Below are 24,596 nucleotides of genomic sequence, written 5' to 3' on the forward strand. Positions count from 1 at the left end.
GAATTAGCCACAATCCACATCTATGCTGTGGCGTCATGAAAAATATTGTGTTTTGATGTATTCCCCACCCAAAAAAAACCTAGCTCTGATCTGACTTGAAAACATGAACATAGCCAATGATCAGGAGATGGTAACCTTTGATGTGTACAGTTGGGGGTGGAGGTCCAATTTGGAGGCCAAAGAGGACATACTGTGAGTTGTGCTGAATCTTTGCTTCCCTATCTGCCGCCTGTACCCCAGCATCACTTCTACTTCTTCATTTATTGCAGTTATATCAAGGCTCCCGTCCAGCCACTGACCACACCCAAACCTGTCTGGCTTCAGCAAGGTTCCCATATTGCATGCCTTGAGATCAGGCCATGGGCCTATTCCTTCAGTGAGGCTCCCATTATCAGAAATAAACTCAGACATTGGAGAGAAATGGCTGGTGGGAGGGGAGCCTAACAAAGACAGTCAGCAAGAGAAGTAGCAATGAGAATCGTGCAAATAAAATCCACCCCATTAGTGTGTTGAAAATACTTTGCATATTTTTCGAATACTGACTGTAGGATTATATTTAATTGTTCAGAAAGTTTAAAGTGGAATACTGAATGTAGGATTATATTTAATTGTTCAGAAAGTTTAAAGTGGTACTCTTACTTGCCCTCATATTTTGTCCATTGTGAAATTTGCCAGTGATGTTTGTTCTTGTGCTCTTCCTTGTGGTCCCTTTGCCTGTGGTTTTACCCCAGTGCACGCTTAAAAACCAAACTCCACAGTACCTTGAGGTCTTCTCAAGGAGACACAAAGAAGCTTAGGCTGTTTGGTAGAGGCAGCCAAGGAAAACAAAGACTTCCACCTGGTAGCTGCAGAAAGGTCGTGGGAGAGGAAAGGCAAACTAGAAGGAGATACCCTGTTTGGTCCAGTCTCCATTTCACAGGCCAAGGTGTAGCTGCGCTGTGGGACACCCTTCCTCCAAAGAGCTCGGGATGGCTAGCAAAGTATCTCATTCGCTCTTTTATCCTCACAAACATACTGTGAGGTAGGATAGGCAGAGAGAGTATTTGTTCAATCTTAGTATCACAGAACCGTACAGATGGAAGGGACCCCAAGGTCCCCAAACTCACCCACCCCCTGCAATGCAGGAATATGCAGTTGTCCCATATGGGGATCAAACCTGCGACCTTGACATTATCAGCACCATGCTCTAACCAACTGAGCTACCTCAATTTCTTAATGTGACCCAGTCCACTTCTTGGCTTAGTGGAGTTTTGAAGCTAGCTCTCCCCAGTCTTAGTCTGGCACTCAGCTCACTATGTCACACTGGCTGGGATGTCTAGAGAAGCCACTGCTCATTTTACCACCTCATGTCACATTCAGAGGGCAGGTTTTGCGCATTTATGCACCTATACTATCAGGTAATCAGACTGTAAGTTGAGAAGGCTCAGGCTGCTTGAGAACACCTGTAACCGAACATTTTGCTGGTCAGGCAGAGGAGCAGCTCAGAGTTAGCAGCTTTATATGACTAGGTGGAACCCTATTGGTGCCTTGTATCACCTGACCCCTATTGAGCTGGTAGCTCAGTACTGCCCTCCAGGGATCCCAAAAGGTAGTGCTGAACTCCAGCAGAGAGCAGGCCAGCCCAGTAGTATTCCCTTCAGGAAAGCTAAGGAAAGCACCTTTCCCTTTCATCTAAAATACCTGGTTCAAGACCACAGGTGCTTTTCATATACACATTCAAGTATACTGGAAGATAAGCCAGGTTAGTAAAATAATGGAAATACGAAACACACCAAGTCTGAACATTTCACAGAATCCAAACGCTTGCTGTTAGCATTGCATGTGCATGTGAAACTATTGTTGGAGCACTAAACTTGGATGCAATATCCAAGAAAACAACACAACCTTGCCATGTGAGAAAGAAGAGATCTGCATGTGCTCCTTGCTGAAGCCATCAACAAATGCAATCAAATTTGTCAATGAATTCCAGCTGTGGAGTCTCTTGCTCCAATTGCCCTCAGAGATGGAGCTTCCATTATTCCCATGCTGCTTTGCAGCTTATGCGTCCCGTTACAGCTTTGGCTCAGCCCCATCCCAGCCATCTGAATGGGATCCATTCAGCAGAGAGCAGCATGCATAAAAACAACACCGTCCACAATCTCAGGCCAGTTTTCACAAAGCTGCACATCTGTGTGTTACACATTCCATTGTGGCGCCCACATCTCACAATGGCAGCGCTTATTGTTTCTTTACGGGGCATAAAGCAAGTAACTGTACGCGGAGCCTATGATGTAATGCGCACAAATGTTCTGCCAAGGATCTGTGGAATGATAGTTCACATTGTGAACATTGTGTCAAGAGGGAGAAGGAGAATGAGAAAACAATATGAAATTGACACAACAAATTACAGTGAGTGACAAAACATGCATTTTGTTCGGATTCTGCTTGATTGCAAAAGGCAATTCAGTGCCAATATACCCAGTGCCAATGTGGCTATCTTAAACTCTGCATCTTACTTTAGATACAAGATATTACCATTTTTCACATCAAATTGCTCCATTTTAAAGTTTTATGTTTTATCATGACTTTTTGTATTGGATCAGATTATTATAAGGTGTTCTTTGCTGCATATTTTGTTGCTGCAAAGGCGGTATACAAATTAAAAGTGAAATGAAATGAGATTTTTCAGCTGATTTGGGTGAGGTAAGTCATCTGCATCCTGTAACGAACACTAAAATCAATGAGATTTGGTTACTTAACTTTCAATTCATTATATAATTTAGCTATTAGAATTACAAATTCCAGAGAAGTAGTTATGTTGATTGCAGTAAAACCAGTAAAGTTTGCCACCTAGCAAATTCTAGCAAATTCACTGGAGCATTGGCTTTGATGGCTATCCCTCACTTGGTCAAATGTTCAAACTGGATAGAATCTCAGGGTCCATTAAAACATATATCACACTAAATTTGCTAGTCTTTAAGGTGCCTCGGGTTGCTCTTGTTTGTGTTATCATCATTATTCCTACAAATATATATATACATTCAGATCTACTAGAAAGATGGAGTGAAAACCACACAGGACAATAAGAGAGCCACAAGCACAAGGAGAAGAAAATAAACTAGTAATTTCAACATTTATTTCTGTGTATTTTACAGTATTTCACTTAAAGACCAAAAGCATCATCAGTATTCATTGGATTTTTTCACGGAACTGGCAACTGATAGATTATAGTAATTTTTTAAGATAAGTTCCACTTCAATAGTGCATGTCAGAATACAAATTAATTGGAACAAAGTAAAAAATAAAAATAAACTACATTTAGCAACAAACCTGTACAAAAGAAGGGGAGGTTGCGGGGAGTGGCCCCACTGCGGGTATTTTAAGGCTATGTACAAGTGTTCTGTTATTTACCTTGCAATTAGAAACTTTTCGCTTCATCTCCTTCATACTGATGCGTTTAGACAAAAACACTGTTACTAAAGTGATCAAATTCCTTGAAAACTTTTGCTGAGAAAGCAAAGAGATTACTCCCTAATCTCGTGAAAAAGAAAACATTTGTGCAGATGGGAAAGTACGGTGTCTTCCTCTCCCTTTTGTTGTAACGTTGCCCCAAAAGATGACCTTGGATCTGGGGGAGTAGGGAGAGGAAGGCGTTGGTCACTTTTTCTGAGAAAAAGACTGGCAATTCAAACAATCCAGGTGTGTATTTGTTAACTACCTTCCTAGACTGAGGGAGAAGGAGGAAAGAGGGGGAAACTTAATGTTTCAGCGGTAAATATATAAGCCTTGGGCAGTGAGACTTCTATAAGGGCTGACCTGGTCTTTTTTTTTTGCTACAGGTTTCTATTAAGGCAAACCGGTGGAGTTTATTGCTTAAGAAATATCACACTGTTTCTTTGAATCTTCTGCAAGGGATGAGGTCAACCTTTGCGCAAAGATGCAACCAAGCGCAACACCTGGAGCACAAAGAAAACCCATCCACCCGTTTTGAAACATTTGGTGATAAAGGCGCAGGAAGTCTCAGGATCATTTATACATGGGCGCTTTTAGCATGGGTTGGGGAGCTGGATCCTGACCCATAGTAGAAACGGTTCTGGCCAAATGTTTCCGCGTCGCCCGAGCAGCAGACGATGATGCAACCGCCGAAAAGGCAAAGAGCAGACCCAATCCAGCCTGTGTAAAGGGAATATCCAAAGCTCATGATCATGGTTTCACGGTGAGCACTCACGGGGAACCAAATCGTAGCCACAACGCCACACAGAGCTGGGGAAATATTTGGGGGGAAAGGAAAGAGAAAGATGGTCATTGTTCAGCAGGGAGCACAGAACATCATGCAAACATGTAATAATTTTAATCGTTCTTTTCTGTGATATCTGCACTGAGATAGGATTGCTTTCATTTATTTGCAAAAAAATTATCTCCCGCCAACATTAAGAAAAGGATCACAGAAATGTGCAGCACAAAATCAACAATAAAATTGCATCCGTGAAACAAACAGAAAATACATCACAAAACAGTAGATCAAGTTAGTACACTAAAATAGGTGGATCACCCCTCGGGAAAAGATATGGGGTAACCCAAACTGTCCACAGTATTCTAAATATTAGATGTTCTTCATGTAGCGATTCAGGGATGGGAATGGTTTTTCCTTTTAAGTCTTCCAGGGCCTGGCAAAGTGCCTAATACCTTCACTTCCTGTTTAAGCCACAGGAATCAAAGGCAATAAGACCCTCAAAAGATAATATGCATCTTAAAAACCATGCTTTTTAAGAGGGAAAGAAAACAGCTTCCACATCTGAGAATTATCAAACTGGGCAATACTTTTATTTCCTGTGGAAGAGAGCAGCGCTGGATTTGGTCCCTGAGAAATCAGTCAAATAACAACAAAACTTTGGTACAGCTACATTTGTTCCAGAGACCACATCGAAAGATGTCTTGAGGCAGTGTCAAAGTGCTGAGGTTACACAACAGAGAGAGAGGGAGGGAATGGAGAAAAGAAAACAGGGACAAAAGTTCGGTTTAAAAGCAACAAGCACACTATTTAGCCGGTGGGAGAATGTGACACAAAATGGCGGCGGCTATTACCGTGTGAGAGCGGGTTGCATCAGATAAGGGGACACCAGCCTTAGGGGGCCTTTGGGCACTTTTGCAAGGTGGAGGAACTCCTGTGAGCATCACACAAACATATCCCTGGAACCAAGCACACACTGTCTCCTACCTGTTGGCTTCCTTTAACCCTAATTTCATCAGGTGGGGGAGCAGAAGAGCAGGCACCCAAACCCTCCAACATTTTTCCGATGAAAATAGGGACCTCCTAAGGAAAAGCGGGACATTCCAGGATCAAATCAGAAACCCAGATGGCTTCTGTAAATCCAGGACTGTCCTTGGGAAACAGGGGCATTTAGAGGGTCTGCTGTTGCCTAGATGGCCTAGGAGATAGTGCTGGGAAGGAATCAGCAGCTGTGGTGCATGTTGGCACCAATGGCATGAAGAAATGTTGTCACGAGTTCCTGGAAGCATGAGCTGGAGAGCAATGAGCAGAAGTGGCTCGCGGTGTGAGACAGAGCTGCTCTGCTGCATCCTGGCAGGTGCATCATTGTGTGGCTCACAGGAGGGAGAGGCTGCAGGGAGGTCAGTGCTGTGCAAACACAGGGCAGAGCCAACCAAGTGCTCTTTCCAGCACATTTGCACCACACCAACCTTCCCTCCCTCTTCCCCTCCTGGGAACCAGCAGCAAGCCCCCCGCGGCTGGGAAGCGAGCAACACAGCTCCATCCCATTCAGCAAGCCACTTCTGGCAACTGAGCATGAGGGGTGGAAATGAACACACTAGTTCTCACTCACCTTGCTCACGTATAGGGTTTGCATGCCCTACACACCCCTTAAATTCGTTCTGGGTTTTCCCCAACACTTCAGAGCAGGATTTGGGGAGGGCATGGGGCACACGGGAGAGGAGAGGGCAGAAAGTCCTATTGCGCAAGTAGAGATCCTTGCACTGATCAGGCAGTTATTGAGTAGATGCCTAGATATCTGTTCTCTAGATATTCTAGAACGTATTTCATTTCTCTGTTGTGGAAAGGCTTTTAATCTTCAAAACCTATTAAAGGCATCTTTTTCACATTCAAATTTCCCAAAAAAAACGTGTCTGTTTGAGAAGAAAGCTTGTTGAACGAAAGGAAAATCCCTACAAAAAAGCTTGCAGAAGAATTGCTGGAAGTGACTGGGGGTGACCAAAATAGTGACTTCCAGATGTTGGGGCCTACAGCTCTCATCATCCTTGACAATGCTTGCTGGGGCCAATGGAAGCTGTAGTCCTATACGGCTTAGGACCCTCGTACCTACGGGACCGTCTCTCCTGGTATGTCCCATGGAGGACCTTACGGTCTTCAAATAAAAACATCTTGGAGGTCCCTGGCCACAGAGAGGTTAGGCTGACCTCAACCAGAGCCAGGTCTTTTTCGGCTGTGGCTCCGATCTGGTGGAACACTGTCACAAGAGACTAGAGCCCTGAGGAATTTGACATCTTTCCGCAGGGCCTGCAAGACAGAGCTGTTCCACCAGGCCTTTGGCCAAGGCACAGTCTGACCCCCTCCTTTGGTAATCCTCACAGAACTCTAGCCCAATGGTTGCCATTAATTTGATTTGAACTGATTTTACAATGAATTGATTTTAGAATGCTGTATTATTTTACTGTTGTTAGCCGCTCTGAGCCCGGCTTCGGCTGGGGAGGGCAGGATATAAATAAATTATTATTATTATTATTATTAGTCCAAAATATCTGGGTGGTACCACATTGGTTACCCCCCTGCCTTACTGCATATTTGTTTATGCCTCATTGCTGCCTTTGATCAATCATATTGTGGTTTTCCAAACCATTTAAAAAACATTCCACACTGCCTAAAGCACTTTGAAAATTCTTTTCTCTGTTTCCAGCCTCATTGGGTGTATTAAAGCTTCAATATGCTGTCAGATATGATGAGCAAACAGGGTTACAGGGGGCATTTTAAAAACCATCAAGCAGGATGGAAGGGTGGGCACCTCTGATATGATTGTCAACCTCTGTTTTCAGCTGTCATTAAATCAGCTGGAAGATCAGAGCTTGCTATTTTCCTGGCAAGCCGCCAACAGCTATTCTGCGTTGCCTGCTGTCTTCTGCTGTGGCCTGGAGCAGATGCACTGCTGCCGGATCTCCCAACCGTGGTTAGGAGGCTGGCACTATCTAAATATTTAATATGCTGTGCTCTTTGCCATTCGCACAGCAGCCAGCATGGCTTACAACAAAAGTAGAAGCACATAGGAACCGAGGAACCTGCCTTCCGCTGTTAAGACCATGAGTCCATTTAGCTCAGTACAGGCAATGACCAACTGATGCCTCACTGGATCACAGAACTGTTGAGTTAGAAGGGGTCCCCAGGGTCATCTAGTCCAAACCCCTGCAATGCACAAATCTCAACCAGATCGTCTGTGCATGAGGGATGGCCATCCAGCCTCTGCTCTCCAAGGAAGGAGAGTCCACCACCTCAAAGCAGGTTACAAAAAGTTAAAGCAATGAAATCCAAGAAAAAATTACAGTACTTAAAAATATACCAAAAATTAAAATACTGAAAAATTAAAATTCCCACCAGCATTTCTAAGCCTCTGGGTAGGCTAGGCTTGCCTAAACAAGAATGTTTTTAAGCAGACACAGAAGAGAATACAGTGAAGTTGCCTGCTTGCTACAAATAGGCAGGGATATGCAGACATTTAGAATGCATGGTACCTATTGGCTTAAGAGACATGGAATCATGGAATTGCAAAGTTGGAAGGAACCACATGGGTCATCTAATCCAGGAATTTTTTTCCTCAGCAGGGGGAAAGAGGTGGAAAAAGCATGACAATAGGACCTTTTGAACATAGGCTTTCCTGCTTGCTTGCTTGCTTGCTTGCTTGCTTGCTTGCTTGCTTGCTTAAGTATTTGTTTGTGAAAGAAAAATGGGGGGGCAAATAACATTTAGGGGGCAGCCCCCCATTAACTATGGGCCTGCAAAGCCCTGGATATTTTTGATGTTCTCCTCAGTCTGCATTGCACTTTGCACTACCCTAGGTCCATCTCTGCAAGACACAGCAAGAAACTAGTCCACCGGTTTTTGCCTGGCAATTCCTACCACTCTGGGTTTATTGCCTACATGGTGTGGCCTGCAGACAACTCGAAGCCTCTACTGCAGATGGACACGTCTCCGCTTAGCCTCTCTGGTGTGCTGGGGGGAACCGCACAGAGCGCCTGCTATAAATAAGGCATGATGTCAGCTCTGGCTGCCACAGGGAGAGAGCCGACTTCAGGGCAGGACGGCACAAAGAGGCAACTCTCTCCTCAGCCGCCCCCCACCTCCCCCTCAGCTAAACAAGCGGGTGAAAACAAGACACCGAGGCCTGTTGTTAGGAGATGAGGAGGCCTTGAGAATACGCAGGTGCTGGAGAAGACTGTGGAGCTCATTGTTATCAGGGTGATACTGACTGGGTCTTCCACCCCACTGGAAGGGGGGGGGGACATAGACTGGACTGAGAGATGCTCCAGGGCACTGCCAGGGGAGCACCCCACACTGAGCAGAGCTGTGGAGGGCACACAGGGACAAGTCTTCCTCTCCAGGGTTTTATAGCAGCAAGGTCCACAGCTGTGAACCAGGCCTTTGCACTCGGTTTGCAAAATGTTAGCTGCTCCTGGGATAGGGCAGGGGAATAGTAATAAGCCTTCCTGCAGCCTTCCCCAATTGCTGTCATCAAGATGTGGGCTACAATAGGATTGCGAGGTCAGGAGTATCTCAGACCCTGAGATTTCAAGGCCCCAAACTGAGTTTTGGGAGCAGGCCCTGGTGATTTTCCTCTGCTCTCCTTCCCATCACTGAGCCCTGGAGATGGAGGTTAATTGGGGAGCAGAGGCGTAGGAAGGTCAGGTGGTACCCGGTGCGGAAAATTTCTTGTCACCCCCCTACACACACACACATGGTTTGTTTTTGTTTTTTGCCTGCAAAAATGGTTTCACGTTATTTCATATCTTCTTATAAAGGAATGTGGATTCTAGGCCTCTGATAACAAGTAGGCGACTATGGACAGGGAGGCAGGACCCTCCCTCCCTTTAGAGAAGCCTTTCTCAACTTGTGGGTGCCCAGATGTTGTGGAACTACAGCTCCCATCAGCCTTAGCTAGCAAGGCCAGAGCTCAGGGATGATGGGAGTTGTAGTCCAACAACATCTGGGGACCCACAGGTTGAGAACTGCTGCTTTAGAGAGTCTATGCAATAATTTGAGGCTGGCTTCAGCTTGCAAGCTGGACATGTAGTCTTCTCAACAAACAAACAAACAGATTTAACACACTTTCTTCCACCTGGAGATTCAACCCCTTCCTCTGCCACCTGGAAGAGGCAAGGCAATCCTGGAGACTTCAGGTCAGTCCTGCAGGTCTGGCAACCCTAGACTACAAATCCCATCAGCCCCAGCTAGGTGGATAGTGCTCAGTGATTATGGAAATTGTACTCCAGCAACATTTGGAGAGCACTGGCATAGGGGAGGCTGCCTTAGTGTGTACTGTTTTCCAGCCTCCATTTTTTTAAAAAATGGACCCTTTAGGTCATTCTGAGAGTCTGGGTTCTGTAATGTTTATAAAGTCCTTATCTTTCTCCCCAGGTTCCTACAAAGTCAGGCTTTCCTTTAGGAAACCTCAAAATACTACTGCATCCCCCAGTTGGAAAACTTGGCCGTTTGCAGATTAGGCTGGCGTCTCTGGCAAGTGAGTGAGCCAGGCTGTGCCCATATCTTACCCAAGAGTATTAGCAGGATTCCTCCCAGCTGGGAACGCCGGTACTTGGCCACTCCAGGTTCGTTTCCCATCCGGATGCAAGGCAGGACAGTCACCAGAAGGAACACAGCTGGCAGTCCCAAAACAGAGGCTGCAATCATCAGAGCCCGACACGCCTGGACGTACCCTGCCAGAAGGAAAAAGCGTTCAGAACTCAGGTGCCTCCTAGAAGATGCAGTAAGGTATATTCATACAGGAGATCTGAAAACCTGGAGACAGTTCAGATGCCTTATCCAGACGGCTATCCATTTACACAGAGGAATGCATGCACGCCCCTTCCTCTCATCCGTGCCCTTTGGGTAATGGGCATGTGTCCTCCTTTGCAGAGCACAGCCCTCTGTTTGAAGGAGTCCTCTGTTTAATAATAATAATATAATAATTTATTATTTATACCCCGCCCATCTGGCTGAGTTTCCTCAGCCACTCTGGGCGGCTCCTAATCAAGTGTTAAAAACAGTACAGCGTTAAATATTAAAAACTTCCCTGAACAGGGCTGCCTTCAGATGAATTTTAAAGATAGGATAGCTGCTTATTTCCTTCACATCTGAAGGGAGGGTGTTCCACAGAGTGGGCGCCACTACTGAGAAGGCCCTCTGCCTGGTTCTCTGTAGCTTTGCTTCTTGCAAAGAGAGAACCGCCAGAAGGCCCTCAGCGCTGGACCTCAGTGTCCGGGCAGAACGATGGGGGTGGAGACGCTCCTTCAGGTATACAGGGCCGAGGCCGTTTAGGGCTTTAAAGGTCAGCACCAACACTTTGAATTGTGCTCAGAAACATACTGTTTGAAGTGCTGATCAGTTCAAGTATAGTTTGAAGGTTTAGGCTGCACACAGTGGCGTAGTGTGGGTTGTCAGCACCCGGGGCAATGCAAGTAATTTGATCCCCCTAACCCGTGGATTTGCGCCCCCTAACCCGTGGATTTGTGCCCCCTAACCCTAACCCCCAGATGTTGCGCCTGGTGCGGCCGGCCCCCCCTGCACCCCCCATGCTACGCCACTGGCTGCACACATGCTGTTCATTTAAAGGGCATGACTCCCCCTACAAAAGAATCCTGGGAACTGTAGTTTATTGAGGGTGCTGGGAATTGTAGCTCTGTGAGGGGTAAGCTGCAGTTCCCAGGATTTAGGAGGGGGGATCTCACATGCTTTAAATGATTGCTTCACACTCAGAAGGGCAAGTAGGGGGCTTGAAGTTGTCCATCAGCAATTAGCATCTGGATTTAGGCATCTGCTCCACCACTATAATGAGGTGCATTGCGTTTCAATTTATAACATTTATTTATTAATGTGCATCTATGTGTCTAATTTGCATATGCAAATTTTATGCAAATCTGCTGCACTCTTTCGGCCTCTTTTCTTGGTGATGCACGGGGGGGCCTCCAAAAAAAAAAGAAGCTGGTGTGTGTGATATTCTGCTTCTGAAGCAAACGAAAGGGCAAGCTCTCCAAAGGTGTGTCCACGAGAAAACAAAGCCTGGAATTTTGACTTTTCAAACTCTCCTAAGAGTATTTCGAGACAATTCGCTTTCTGCACTGCAGAAGTGCAACTGTTACTCCTTACCTGCAAGAGATCCAAAGTCTGGGCTGCGTGTATTCAGACATTCCACTGCAGTGACGCTACATTTTCCCAGCACTCAAGCCACAACGGCTACATACAATATATTTACAGTAAAGCGCACACACACTCTGAATCAGGCTTCCTCAACCTCGGCCCTCCAGATGTTTTGAGACTACAATTCCCATCATCCCTGACCACTGGTCCTGCTAGCTGGGGATCATGGGAGATGTAGGCCAAAAACATCTGGAGGGCCGAGGTTGAGGAAGCCTGCTCTGAATCCTGGGAACTGTAGCTTCATCCCCACACAGTTACAATTCCCAGCACCCTTAGCAAATTACAGTTCCTAGGATATGTGAGGGAGGATTCTTTAAATGCCTGGTGTGTATGGAGCCTGTACAGTGGTACCTCAGGTTAAGTACTTAATTTGTTCCAGAGGTCCGTTCTTAACCTGAAACTGTTCTTAACCTGAAGCACCACTTTAGCTAATGGGGCCTCCTGCTGCCACTGCGCTGCCGGAGCACGATTTCTGTTCTCATCCTGAAACAAAGTTCTTAACCCGGGGTACTATTTCTGGGTTAGCGGAGTCTGTAACCTGAAGCGTATGTAACCCGAGGTAGCACTGTATTATTTTCACTCTGAAAATGTTGTCTCCACTAGCATGAGAGCACTATAGAGAGAGAGAGACTGGGGGTGGGGGGACTTGGCTTTTATTTACTTATTCCTATTTATACCCCACCCCTTTCATCAAAAGACCTTAGGATGGGTAACAACATGTAAAACAGATAAGCCAAACTATTGCTCTTAATAATTTAATGAGGAAAACTCACACACCTATCCGTATAATCCAGATAGGTCAAAAGATCTCATCACTCAAAGGTCTGGAACAGGGGTATCCAGCAGATTTTGGATGTCATGAAAGGGCAGCGAAAATGTAATTTGTTATTGTTGTATTTTTACTTCCAAGGCACTTGCAGAGGCACTTGCGGGATTTTCTGCCCCAGGTATATAAAAAAACACACATCGTCTTCTCAATCCGGTCTGGGAATCAGCGTGTTTTTACATGAGTAGAATGTGTCCTTTTATTTAGAATGCATCTCTGGGTTATTTGTGGGGCATAGGAATTTGTTCATGGTTGTTGTTTTTTCCAAAATATAGTCCAGCCCACCAGAAGGTCTGAGCCCACAGCTGAAAAAGGTTACTGACCCCTGGTCTGGAGGAAGAGGAAAGTGTTCGGCTGGCATGTAAAGGTGTATAATGTTGCCACCAGCCTAACCCCACTGGAGAAGCTTTTCTAAAACTGGGGTACCATTGCCAAGAAGGCCGTCCTGCAAACCACAGAACATCACCCAGCAGGGCTGTCCCTACCATTAGGCAGAGTGAGGTGGCTGCCTCAGCCAGCAGATTTTGGATGTCATGAAAGGGCAGTGAAAATGTAATTTGTTATTGTTGTATTTTTACTTCCAAGGCACTTGCAGAGGTACTTGTGGGATTTTCTGCCTCAGGTATATAAAGAAACACACATCTTGGATGCTAAGCAGATTAGTGCACTGGCCCTGCCACTCAGTGATGATATTACTAATAGGGCCCCTTCAGATGATCTCGGAGCCCAGGCAAAACAGAATGGGGTGAGGGGTTTGGTAACTACAGTGCTTCTTCAGGTAGATGAGTTCTAACCTGGTGAGGCCTGTATAAGTCAAACCTAAAACTCAAATTCTCAAACCTAAAACTCTGAATTGGACTTGGTGACAAATAGGCAGCAAGTAGATTATTTTTTTAGGGCTAATGTGATGTGGTCCATTAAGACTCTGGCTGCTATATTTTGCACCAGTGGTAGCCTCCATATTGTCTTCACAGGTAGCACCGCGTCCAACAAATTGTAGTAGTCCAAACAGAAAGTTACTTGACTGTAAAAGGGGGAGGCCGTATCCAGCTATAGCTGGAGAAAGTAGCTAAAGTATGCATGTGGTTCCATGCTCTTGAAATTAAATATTCTGGAGCCTGAATGAAGTCTAGGCCAGAACAGATCCAGTGAGGAAAACCTGGTATTTTGAAAGGAAAGCCCTTCTGGATCAGAGCAAAGTTCCATCTAGTCCAACATTCTGTATCCTACAGTGGCCAAGCAGATTCATCTGAATCTGTTTGCCTTCATTGTGAAGGCATAGTACCAGAATCCAGAGCTATCCAATGAAGCTGAATGCTGGAAGAATCAGGCTAGACAAAACAAACTACTTCTCAGAACCGGGCCAGCCATGAGGCGAGGTGAGGCAATCGCCTCAGGCAGCAGATCCAAGGAGCCCATTCTCCCTGCCAACCCCCACCCACTCCTCCCTGGCCTCCTTCTACTCCCCTACCACTGCAAAGAGGCAGCTGTGTGTGTTTGTGTGTGTGTCAGTGGTTGTGGTGAGGACTGCAGAAGAAGAGAAAGAGGAGGGGGCGCCATTTTCTTTTTTCCTTCAACCAGCAAAATGTCCTGGCTTGACCCTGGTACCTCTTCACAAGATGTGGTGGTGGCCACTGACCTGGATAGCTTTAAAAGGAGCTTAGAAAAATTTGTGGAGGATAAGGCCATTAGTGATTGCTGGGAATCACGAGTGGGGAGAGTGTTGTTGCGGTCTTCCCACGGGCATCTGGTTGGCCGCTGTGACAACAGAATTCTGGCCCAGATGGGCCTTTGGTCGGATCCACTGCTACAGCAATGTTGTCAAGGAAGGCCAACAACTGCCTTTAAAAAAAAAGAAAAGAAAGCAAAAGGCAAAGAGCATTTATATTAGGTGGATCAATTCACTGACCGATCAAGCTTGTTCTCACAGCAGCCAACCAGCTCCCTATGGGAAGCAAGCATAAAACCACAAGGCCCAGAACAGAGCTTTCCAAACTTTTCATGTTGGTGACACACTTTTTAGACATGCCTCATTTCGCGACACAGTAATCCAGTTTTACTAGGAAACTGGAGGTTCAACTAAACCCTTTCCAGCCCCGGGAGGAGCGTGGGGAACATTCGTGTGACACACCGTAGGCAGACACACAGTTTAGAAAGCAACAAAGGACGGTGCAACAGGAGGCATCCTTTGACCCTTGGTCTTCGGATTCATCATGGACCACACTTCCTCTGCTGACATTTACACTGGGTGAACGTTAAGCAGTCAACCTGTGTGCCCTATCGTGTTAGCAAACTAGAGACTGGCAAAGAGGAACACTGAGTGTGCAGGAGCCTCTATGCACAACTTAAATGATGCTGCGATGCTGGTCATGAGAGCAACGTGGGATTCCCAGCTTCAGAGGCACTCTAAATGCCAGTTGCTAGGAAGCAACAGCAGGAGAGGGCTACAGCATTCATAGGCTGCTTGTGAGCTTCCCAGAGCCATCTTCATACCTACTGGGAAACACATGAAGCCAGACCACTGATTACCGGTAGATCCAGAAGCAGTCTTCTTATATTCTTTCGAACACTGCACTGGCATGCAAGCATGGCAAGGAACTTTTAACGCAGTGCTGATCTGCATGAGTCCCTGCACAGATAGGCTCCTCATATTGTATTTCAGGCCTACAAGTTGCCCACCCATGAGAGCTTACAGCATGCAGGGGCTAACAGTGTGAAACCAAAAGGTCTCTGATTCAAACCTCCCCTCGTCTTTGAGCTTATAGTAGGTGGCTCATGCTCATCACACTAATCTTATCCATTATCAGCACAGCAAAAATGTATCATTATAAGAAAAGGCCTTCTGAATCAGACCAAAGGTTGGCCATGTCCAGCATCCTATTTCACAGTGGCCAGTCCAATGCCCCCTGGAAACCAAGAAGCAGGCCTCTCCCACTGTTGCTCCCCGTAAGCTCATATTCTTCAGAGCACTGTGCCTCTGAACTTTAAGATTGCATATCAGCCTTATCACCTTGCCAACAAAGGTCCATATAGTAAAAGCTATGGTTTTCCCAGTAGTGATGTATGGAAGTGAAAGCTGGACCATAAAGAAGGCTGATTGCCGAAGAATTGATGCTTTTGAATTATGGTGCTGGAGGAGACTCTTGAGAGTCCCATGGACTGCAAGAAGATCAAACCTCTCCATTCTTAAGGTAATCAGCCCTGAGTGCTCACTGGAAGGACAGATCGGGAAGCTGAGGCTCCAATACTTTGGCCACCTCATGAGAAGAGAAGACTCCCTGGAAAAGACCCTGATGCTGGGAAAGATGGAGGGCACAAGGAGAAGGGGACGACAGAGGACGAGATGGTTGGATAGTGTTCTCGAAGCTACCAGCATGAGTTTGACCAAACTGCGGAAGGCAGTGGGAGACAGGAGTGGGGTCCATGGGGTCACGAAGAGTCGGACACAACTAAACGACTAAACAACAACATCAGCCTTATGACTGGTAGTCAGTCAGCAGCAAGCAGACTTACACTGAATTAGACCACTGGTCTAGCTAGCTCAGCATTGCCTCAGTGACAGTAGCGCCCAGTGTATCAACGAGGGATTTCTCCAAGCTTTGCCTGGAGATGCTGGAGATTAGATTTGAGGCCTTCTGCATTCTGCATGCAAAACAGATATTCTGTCCTGAATGAACCCCTTTGGTGGAAGCCTTGTACAAGGGCTTCTCTTTGCACAATTGAACCTGGGACATTTTGTGTACGCGGCATGTTCTCTCACTGATCCACCACAACCCTTCTCTAACCCTTTGTGAATTTTGTCTGCTCTCCAAAGATTCCTAAGCTTGCGACCGTCACCACCACCTTGTGGCTGCAAGTTGCATAAATGCATTGCGAGCTGTGTGAAGAAGCAGCCCTCTCCTTTGTCTCTCCTACCAATCGGTTTAAGAAAGAATGTCAAAGCAGCATGCACGAAAATATAACAAAAAAGAGCAAAACCAGTATTTGCTCTTCTACAGACATTTAAATATCTTCTACCATAGCCATCGTAATAGCACAGAAGCCCTCAGTTTGAATTCAACCATCCATACCCACTAAATTTAACCTGGAGAGGCCCCTATCAGCATCCAGATGTGAGGAACCTTATTTGATCATTACTCCCACTGAAATCAGTGGAATTTAAAGCCAATTAGTGTATACTTGGGACTGAACTGTAAGAACCAGGGTGGGGTTTGGTGGTAAAATAATATGCTGATCCATCTTTCGTCTGTGGAGTTTCAAAGATTTCCACTTCTGCAAAATAATAACCGTCTGCTTGCCTGAGCATGCACAGAGTGCATTTCCCTAACCACAACATACAAGATTAAAGACCAATGCTGCCTGGTCAAACTTTCAGAAAAAGCTGAACCCAAGCAACCTTCTCTTAAAAAAAAAAAAAAAAGCTAATAATTTCTAAGCCAGATTTTGCACTTACCAAAGTCAATATACCTGCACACACTTCCCCCACTTCGTAGAACTTCTTAACTTCCCCGAATGCTTAACTTTCTCCTCCCCTCCAGTCCCTGTTATTTTCCCAGCAGTGGATTGTAAGATCCTTGGGACAGAAACTTTTCATTATTATTATTTTTTGCTTGTTACTCTGTAAAAGCACCTTGCACATGAATGCCACCAAATAGCCATCGGAGCCGCACTGTTGATTTCAATCTGCCCTAAAGTCCCAAGCAGCCCTTGGGAGTTTTTGGACAGCCCATACCTGGCAAGATGAGGATGTCCACCAGCGGCTTGCAGTGATAGAGGCCCGTTGCCATGACACAGTCTGCCCACAGCCCTTTGGACCCCAGCTCATCCATCTTCCTGCAGGTGGTGATGGTGTAGCCGCAAGTCACGACCCAGTCATTGGTGGAGGTTGCCACAATCAAGCTAATCCAGCCGACAAAGCTAGCCACAAATCCCGTAAGGTGCAAGCAGGTGGCAACCATGATTCTCCTCCGGGCCGGTGAGCCAGGCAACCCAGCAGCTTAAGAGAAGAAGGTGGCTGAGGGTTGCTGCAAGAGTCAAAGAAGCGTAGAGGCTGAGGAGCAACAAGTGGCAGGGTCTGCCTTTGAGCTGTCAGCAGAGAGGACTGGAGGCTGATGTGATGATGGGGCTGGAGGATACAAAGATGCCTCACATCGGTTAGTTCGGCCTCTGGGAGGAGCCCACTCCCACACAGCTTGATGGGAGGTGTCATGCAAAATGCCAAGGGCGTGTTTCATCTCCCTCCCCCCTTCTTTTCTTTAAAAAAAAAATCTCTCCAACTAAACAATGGGAGAAGTTAGCCTACTGAACTAAAAGAAAAAAAGCCAGAAGGAAGAAGCTACAACACAGATAGTAGCTCAGGCCTTCGTGTGACACTGAAGAGCCTTCGATGTCTGTACTGAATTTGAAATGATTTTTGCATAGGAAAGTGTTTGCAATTGTTATATATGAAATTTTGTACGGGGAGCTTGCTGATTGTGTGTGTGAAATGGCTTTGAGATATTTTATGGGAAATGATTCATAAACAGAATTAAATAATTGCAAAACTCAATCCACTGCAGGGGATGGAGGACAGATTTTGCAAAGCACTTTTGGCTCGGTCCCAGAATGAGAGGCAGTGGTTTATTTTTTTCTAGAGAGAAAGTTGCAAGACCAGGAAGATCCCATGAATGGCAGTGGCCCCATTGCAAGGGGCGTGGGCCTCAGCAGATGCCCAACAAGGCCTACTATGGATGATATTGATCATTCTTTCATTCCACAGTTTTAAAGGCATTTCTCCATCAGTCTCCTGACCACAAAGTCTGTTGTTGTTTTTCCAAGTGGATTTGTTACAGTGGAGCAACAGTGTTTTAATCCACTTTACGTGTGCAGCCTAAATTCCTCAGTATGTACCTGTATCACTCCTGCAAAACACTGGCATTCTGGAGGTGTCCTCTATCTGAGGGGGGTTTGCATCCTTAGATGATTAAATGCATACCTTATTGTAGATGCCAGCTGGCCTGCCAGAACCTCCCTCCCCCCCAAAAAAAAAAATTTACTGCAAGCTGGATGCTTGGCAGGGAGGTAAGGGTACAAACTCATTCCAAACAGGTTGAATATTGTTTTTTTTTTTTTTATAATAATTTTTATTACATTTTTTCCAAATTACATAGAGAACAAAAAAAAGACAGAGCTAAAGACAAAAAGAAAGAAAAAACAGAAAATCTCAACCATTTCGACAACTTATTTCAAATTTCCTTTGGACTTCCCCACATCTCCCACATGAGTGCATTCTTGATAATGAAATTTGCCAGCAAATTATACCCTTATTTCATGTGTTTCTTTACATTTTCAGTTGCAATTTAAGTTTAAATCTCTTATTCTCCAATTACTCTAAAAATATAACATAATATCCTTTTTACCCGTTTAAACTTTGATTCTTTCATGAATATTGTCAGTTTCATAGATAATAAAATTTCATTGCTGGGGCTAACGTTCCCAATCATACGACGTCTTATGTTTCATACAACTTATAATACTTCTGCAAATAGTCTTTAAATTTTTTCCATTCCTCCTCCATTGCCTCTTCTCCCATGTCTCGGATCCTTGCAGTCATCTCGGCCAGTTCCATGTAGTTCATCAATTGCGTCTGCCAGTCCTCCAGTGTGGGCAAATCTTGGGTCTTCCAGTGCTTAGCAATAAGGATTCTTGCTGCTGTTGTAGCATACATAAAAAAAGTTCTATCCTTTTTTAACACCTTCTGGCCGACAATGCCCAGAAGGAAGGCCTCTGGTTTCTTGGGGAAGGTGTACTTAAACACCTTTTTTAACTCGTTATAAATCATTTCCCAAAAGGCCTTCAATCTTGGACAAGTCCACCAGAGGTGAAAGAATGTCCCTTCAGCCTCCTTACATTTCCAACATTTATTGTCAGACAAATGGTATATCTTGGCAAGTTTGACTGGGGTCATGTACCACCGGTATACCATTTTCATAATGTTTTCTTTCAAGGCACTACATGCCGTAAATTTCATACCGGTGGTCCATAACCTTTCCCAGTCTTCGGACATAATATTGTAACCAATGTCTTGAGCCCATTTTATCATGGCTGACTTAACTGTCTCATCCTGAGTGTTCCATTTAAGCAGCAAGTTGTACATTCTCGATAATACCTTGGTCTTTGGTTCTAACAACTCTGTCTCAAGTTTCGATTTTTCCACCTGGAATCCTACCTTTTTATCTAGCTTAAAAACCTCATTAATTTGGGCATAGTGTAGCCAATTTTGCACCTTATCCTTTAGTTTTTCAAAGCTCTGCAACTTCCAATTACCTCCAATGTTTTCTATTATTTCCCAATATTTTGGCCAATGTGCCTCCATATTGGCTGTTTTCCGAGCTTTGGCCTCTATTGGTGAAATCCACCTCGGAGTTTTACTTTCCAATAAGTCTTTGTATTTTTTCCAGACCATATATATTGCTTTCCTGACAATATGGTTTTTGAACATTCCATATGTTTTCCCCTTGTCATACCACAAATACGCATGCCAACCTAACGAATTGTTAAAGCCTTCCAGATCTAGGACATCAGTGTTTTCCAATAAGATCCAATCCTTCATCCAGCAGAAGGCCGCAGCTTCATAATATAACCTTAAGTCCGGCAGGGCAAACCCCCCTCTCTCCTTTGCATCAGTTAATATTTTAAACTTTATTCGGGGCTTTTTGCCCTGCCAGACGAACCTAGAGATATCCCTCTGCCACTTTCCAAAACATTCCACTCTGTCCACGACCTGCAAGGCTTGAAACAGAAACAACATTTTTGGCAAAACGTTCATTTTTATAACTGCAATTCGGCCTAACAAGGATAATTTCAGTCTTGACCAAATTTCAAAGTCTTTTTTAACCTCTGACCAACATTTTTCATAATTATCTTTGAATAGATTCAAATTCTTAGAAGACAGATTGACCCCCAGGTATTTCACTTTTTTAACAATGTTTAGTTCCGTTTCCCTCTGGAACCCCTCTGTTTCAATAACCGTCAAATTTTTCCCTAACACTTTGGTTTTTTGTTTGTTCAACTTAAAACCCGCCACCCGACCAAATTTCTGAATCAATTCCAAAACTCTTTTTGTACTAGGTTCTGGCTCCTGTAATGTTAAAACCAAGTCATCTGCGAATGCTTTCAGTTTATATTGTTTCGCTCCGACCCGTATTCCTTGTACCTGCCGATCCTCCCTTATCATATTCAGCAAAACCTCCAGAACCGAAATAAACAACAGAGGGGATAGGGGGCACCCCTGGCGTGTTCCTTTTTCAATATGAAGTTCTTCTGTCACCACATTGTTCACTATCAACTTAGCTTTTTGTTCTGAATAGATTGCCTCTATTCCATTCTCAAACCCCCTTCCCACTCCCATCCCTTCCAAGTTTTTCTTCATAAATTTCCAAGAAATGTTGTCAAAGGCCTTCTCCGCATCAATAAAAATTAACACTGCTTTGGTATTAATATTTGTTTGTAAAAGTTCCAAAATATCGATAATGTTCCTAGTGTTGTCAAACAAATGTCTACCTGGGAGAAAGCCTGCTTGGTCCTTATGAATTACTTCATTTAATACTTTTTTAAATCTATTTGCTAAAACATCCGCAAATATTTTATAATCCACATTTAGGAGTGAGATGGGTCGGTAGTTCTTAAGTTGAGTCTTTTCAGTTTCCACTTTAGGTATCAATGTGATGAATGCTTCTTTCCACGTATCTGGTGCCCTCCCTCCCCCCATAATCTGGTTACAAACCTCCATTAATGGTTGTATCAAGTAGTCTTTTAAAGTCTTATAATATTTGGAGGTGAGTCCATCAGGGCCTGGAGATTTGCCTAGCTGCATATTCTGAATGGCATCCTCAATTTCCTGTTGTGTTATTTTACAGTTCAAGATTGATCTCTTTTCTTGTGATATTTCTGGAAGGCCGTTTTCTTTCAAAAATTGTTCTATCTCAGTCGCATCCTCGGATCCTTGTGTATACAATTTTTTAAAATATTTCTGGAAACACTTTCTAATTTCTCCCGGTTTCTGAATGTTCTTTCCTTCAACTTCTAGATTGGTAACGTAATTTAATTTTTGTCTCTTTTTCAACTGCCAAGCTAGCAGTTTCCCACATTTATTCGCCGACTCAAAGGATCTTTGTTTCATTTGTTTAATCTTCCATTCCACTTCTTGATTGATCAGTTTCGCATATTGTGACTGGTGGAATTTAATTTCTCTTAAAGTCTCCTTTGATTTTGGGTTTAATCTTAATTTTTTCTCACCATCTCTTATCTTCTCCAATATCTTATCCTTTTTACCATTCCAGAACTTTTTCTTGATCGTATTCTGTTGTATCAGAAACCCTCTCATAACAGCTTTACTCGCGTCCCAGATTATTCTTTTTTCCACCGAGGTATTCAAATTAATTTCAAAATAGTCCTTTAAAGCTTTTTGGGCCTTCTTTACAATCTCTTGATCTCTTAATAAATTGTCATTCATTTTCCATCTGAAGGAATCGGCAGTAGTTAGTCTCATTTCCATTTTCAAAGCGTTATGGTCGGAGCATGTCTTTGGGCAGATTTCTATTTTTGTAGTCTTAGGTGCCAGCCCTCTAGTTGTCCAAATTTGGTCGATTCTTGTCCATGACAGATGGGCCTCAGAAAAGAAAGTTCCTTCTTTACCAAGGGGGTTTCTCGTCCTCCATAAATCAATTAAATCCATATTGTCAGTTAATTCGAAAAAAGTTTTTGGTAGTCTTCCATCTTTGGTCAAATTCTGGTTCTGTGACTTATCCATTAAAGTAGAGACAGCCCCATTCATATCTCCCATCATAATGATGTTAGAGTAGTCCAGATAGTCCAGTAATGTCTCATGCAGCTTCTTGTAAAATTCTGATTTCCCCTCATTTGGTGCATAGATTCCTAATATCAATATTTTCTCTCCTTGGGTCGATATTTCGATAGCCAGGATTCTTCCTTGTTCATCTTTGAACAAGAATTTTGGTGAAAGGTTCTCCTTGGCGTAGATCACCACGCCTCTCTTTTTAACTCTGTCTGATGAAATAAATTCTTGGCCTAGTCTTTTATTTATTAACACCTTCTTGTGTAACCTGGTCACATGAGTTTCTTGCAAACAGATTATATCCAAATTTTCTTTCTTTAGAATATGGAAGATCCTTTTGCGTTTTTCTGGGGAATTCGCGCCATTAATGTTCCAACTATACAGCTGCAGGGACATCCTGTATCGATCTGTTGTTACTCTTTATTGGGTGTCTTCTTTTTTGTCCGGATCCGAAGGTGGTGGCTCTTTCCCAGACTCAGGTGGTGGCCAAATAGCTGCTGCTCCTTTCTGCAAGTCTTCTCCGTTGTCGTGTAGGAACTTCTGGCTATCCTCTTTCGTTTTGATTTTTATCTTCTTTCCTTTGTATTTGAATGAAAGACCTTGTGGAAACTCCCACCTGTATGGTATTCCGTTACCTCTCAAAAGTCCAGCTAGGTCAGTATAGTTAGATCTGAGATCCAATAATTGCTTAGGGATGTCCTTGTAGATTTGTGCTCTTCTGTCCTGTATCACAAGTGCTTTGTTAAAATGTAGGTCAAGTAGCTTGTCTCTCTCCTGTTTAGTCCTTAAGATGATCAAACAGTCTCTAGGCCTGTCCTTTCCAACAACTCTTCCCAATCTAAATGCCGTTGTTATTTTAAAGTCTGTGTCTTCATTAATACCCCAGAATTTAGAGAATTCTGCTGTTAAAAAGCCTGTCAAGTCCTCTTTCTCAATCTCTGGGATAGAGCGTAATCTCAGATTATTTTCCTTGTTTCGCAGTTCCACCAAAGACAGGTAGGCCTGCTGGTCTGTAATATGTTTGTGGAGGGGTCTTACCTCTCCTTTCAGTTCCTCCACTCCTTTTGCTGCGGCCTCTGCTTTTTGGTTCGCAGCCTCCGCCAGTTTTCGATTTTCAGATGTTGCGTCGTTTAGATTTCCAATGTCTTGTGAGTGCTTAGCCACCTGTTCTGAAAGTTTGGTAATTGAGGATGTGGCTAAATCAATTTTTGCAGTTTGGTCATCCACTTTTTTGTTCAAAATTGCAAATTGTTGTAGCATTTCCTCTAACAAAGTGTTAGACCCTCCAGATGCCATATCCTCACCTGTTAATTGTTCAGCTTCTTCAGCTAGAGTTGTTGGCGAGGGTGCAGTCTGCAAGACGGCAGGGACTGAAGATCTACGTCCCTGAGAAAATAGGGTTGTTTGTGTCAGTTTGCCTTTCCCTGCCTTCAACGCAGCTCTTGTTTTTACTCTGTCGCTCATTCCCCACCTGTCTTTGGATTCAAGGTCAGGCTGTCAAAAATTTCCTGGGAAAGGCAGGCCTTGGAGTAAACAACCAAACCACAGAGAGACAAAGCAAAGTTGGTTCCCAGGAAATTGTAAATCCCAAACTCCACTAGAGGGAGTACTGTAGCAGTTCAGGAAGGAAGAAACAGAGTTTCAGTCGCCATTAAAGTTCCTGCAATTAAGTAAATTAACAATAGTCTTTGGGGAAGACCTTTTCCCTCAAGCAGAGCTCTCACAATGTTGCCACAAGTCTCTTAAAAGGTGCAAAATACAGTTGTTAAATTGTATCCAACAATGATGCCTCTAAATAACCATTTCAGATTTGTAAGTGTATCTGCAAAACAGCCTTTTGTCCCGCTGCAAGTCCGGGGCTTGGGTTTTTAAAGTCTTTAGAATTTTTTAATAAGTTTAGCAGAGGAGGAAGTCCCCATAAAGAAAGATAAAATCAGTCCCAAAGAAATAAAAGTAACTTGCCTTTCAGTTTCCAGCTTCTCTAAGCGTATGATTTCTCTTGGTTTAAAGCCCTTCTGTGCTGCTTCCAGCCTGTCAAATCCTTTGCCTTTGATCACTAAGCACCATCGGGAGACGGACTTCCTTTTTCTCGTCTCCCGCTTTCAGCCAAATTCTTAAATTTTGTAATCCAATCTCAGGTAGATCTTACTCACGAGTAGTTGGTCTGTAATCCAATGTAGAAGGAAGAAAGGTCGGCGCTCATCCGTAACAGCCGCGCGGCTTCACTCCCGCAGAAAGAGCGATGAATCCACAGCACCGCTTCCCCTCCGCGCTTCCGGAGCCCCTTACGGGGTCCCTTCTTCGTTTTGGGGGTTGCTCTTGGTGCCCGCCGGATCCCACGGCCACGAGCTCACTCTGCTCGTGGTTTTTCTTAGTGGGTCGTCGCTTTGCCGCAGCGAACGACCCTTTTCTGCGGAGCCCCTCTTCGCAGCGCGAAGAGGACCGCCATTACTTGTTTCGCGCCGCCTCCGGAAGTCCAAACAGGTTGAATATTGAATCCACAAACCAACCACTCATTA

General features: G+C 44.4%; 1 protein-coding gene across 1 annotated transcript; it reads right to left on the bottom strand.

The window, feature by feature from the left end:
* Positions 1-3,093: 3,093 nt before the first annotated feature.
* On the bottom strand, positions 3,094-17,376 carry CLDN11 (claudin 11). Its single transcript, XM_082224670.1, has 3 exons — positions 16,975-17,376; positions 9,772-9,936; positions 3,094-4,242 (listed from the first exon to the last, which is right to left on the bottom strand). Exons 1-3 carry the CDS (start codon positions 17,198-17,200, stop codon positions 4,010-4,012), a joined length of 624 nt encoding a protein of 207 aa, XP_082080796.1. The 5' UTR covers positions 17,201-17,376; the 3' UTR covers positions 3,094-4,009.
* Positions 17,377-24,596: the final 7,220 nt, after the last annotated feature.

The sequence above is a fragment of the Podarcis vaucheri genome (assembly GCF_965113315.1).
Source record: "Podarcis vaucheri genome assembly, chromosome: 5".
Lineage (NCBI taxonomy): Eukaryota > Metazoa > Chordata > Lepidosauria > Squamata > Lacertidae > Podarcis > Podarcis vaucheri.

Excerpts from the sequence above, each read along its gene's own strand:
- CLDN11 (XM_082224670.1), bottom strand. The coding sequence starts at position 17,200 with ATGGTTGCCACCTGCTTGCACCTTACGGGATTTGTGGCTAGCTTTGTC. Across the intron at positions 9,937-16,974 it reads GGACATCCTCATCTTGCCAG|GGTACGTCCAGGCGTGTCGG; the intron begins GTATGGGCTGTC and ends TCCTTCTGGCAG. Across the intron at positions 4,243-9,771 it reads AATCCTGCTAATACTCTTGG|CTCTGTGTGGCGTTGTGGCT; the intron begins GTAAGATATGGG and ends ATATTTCCCCAG.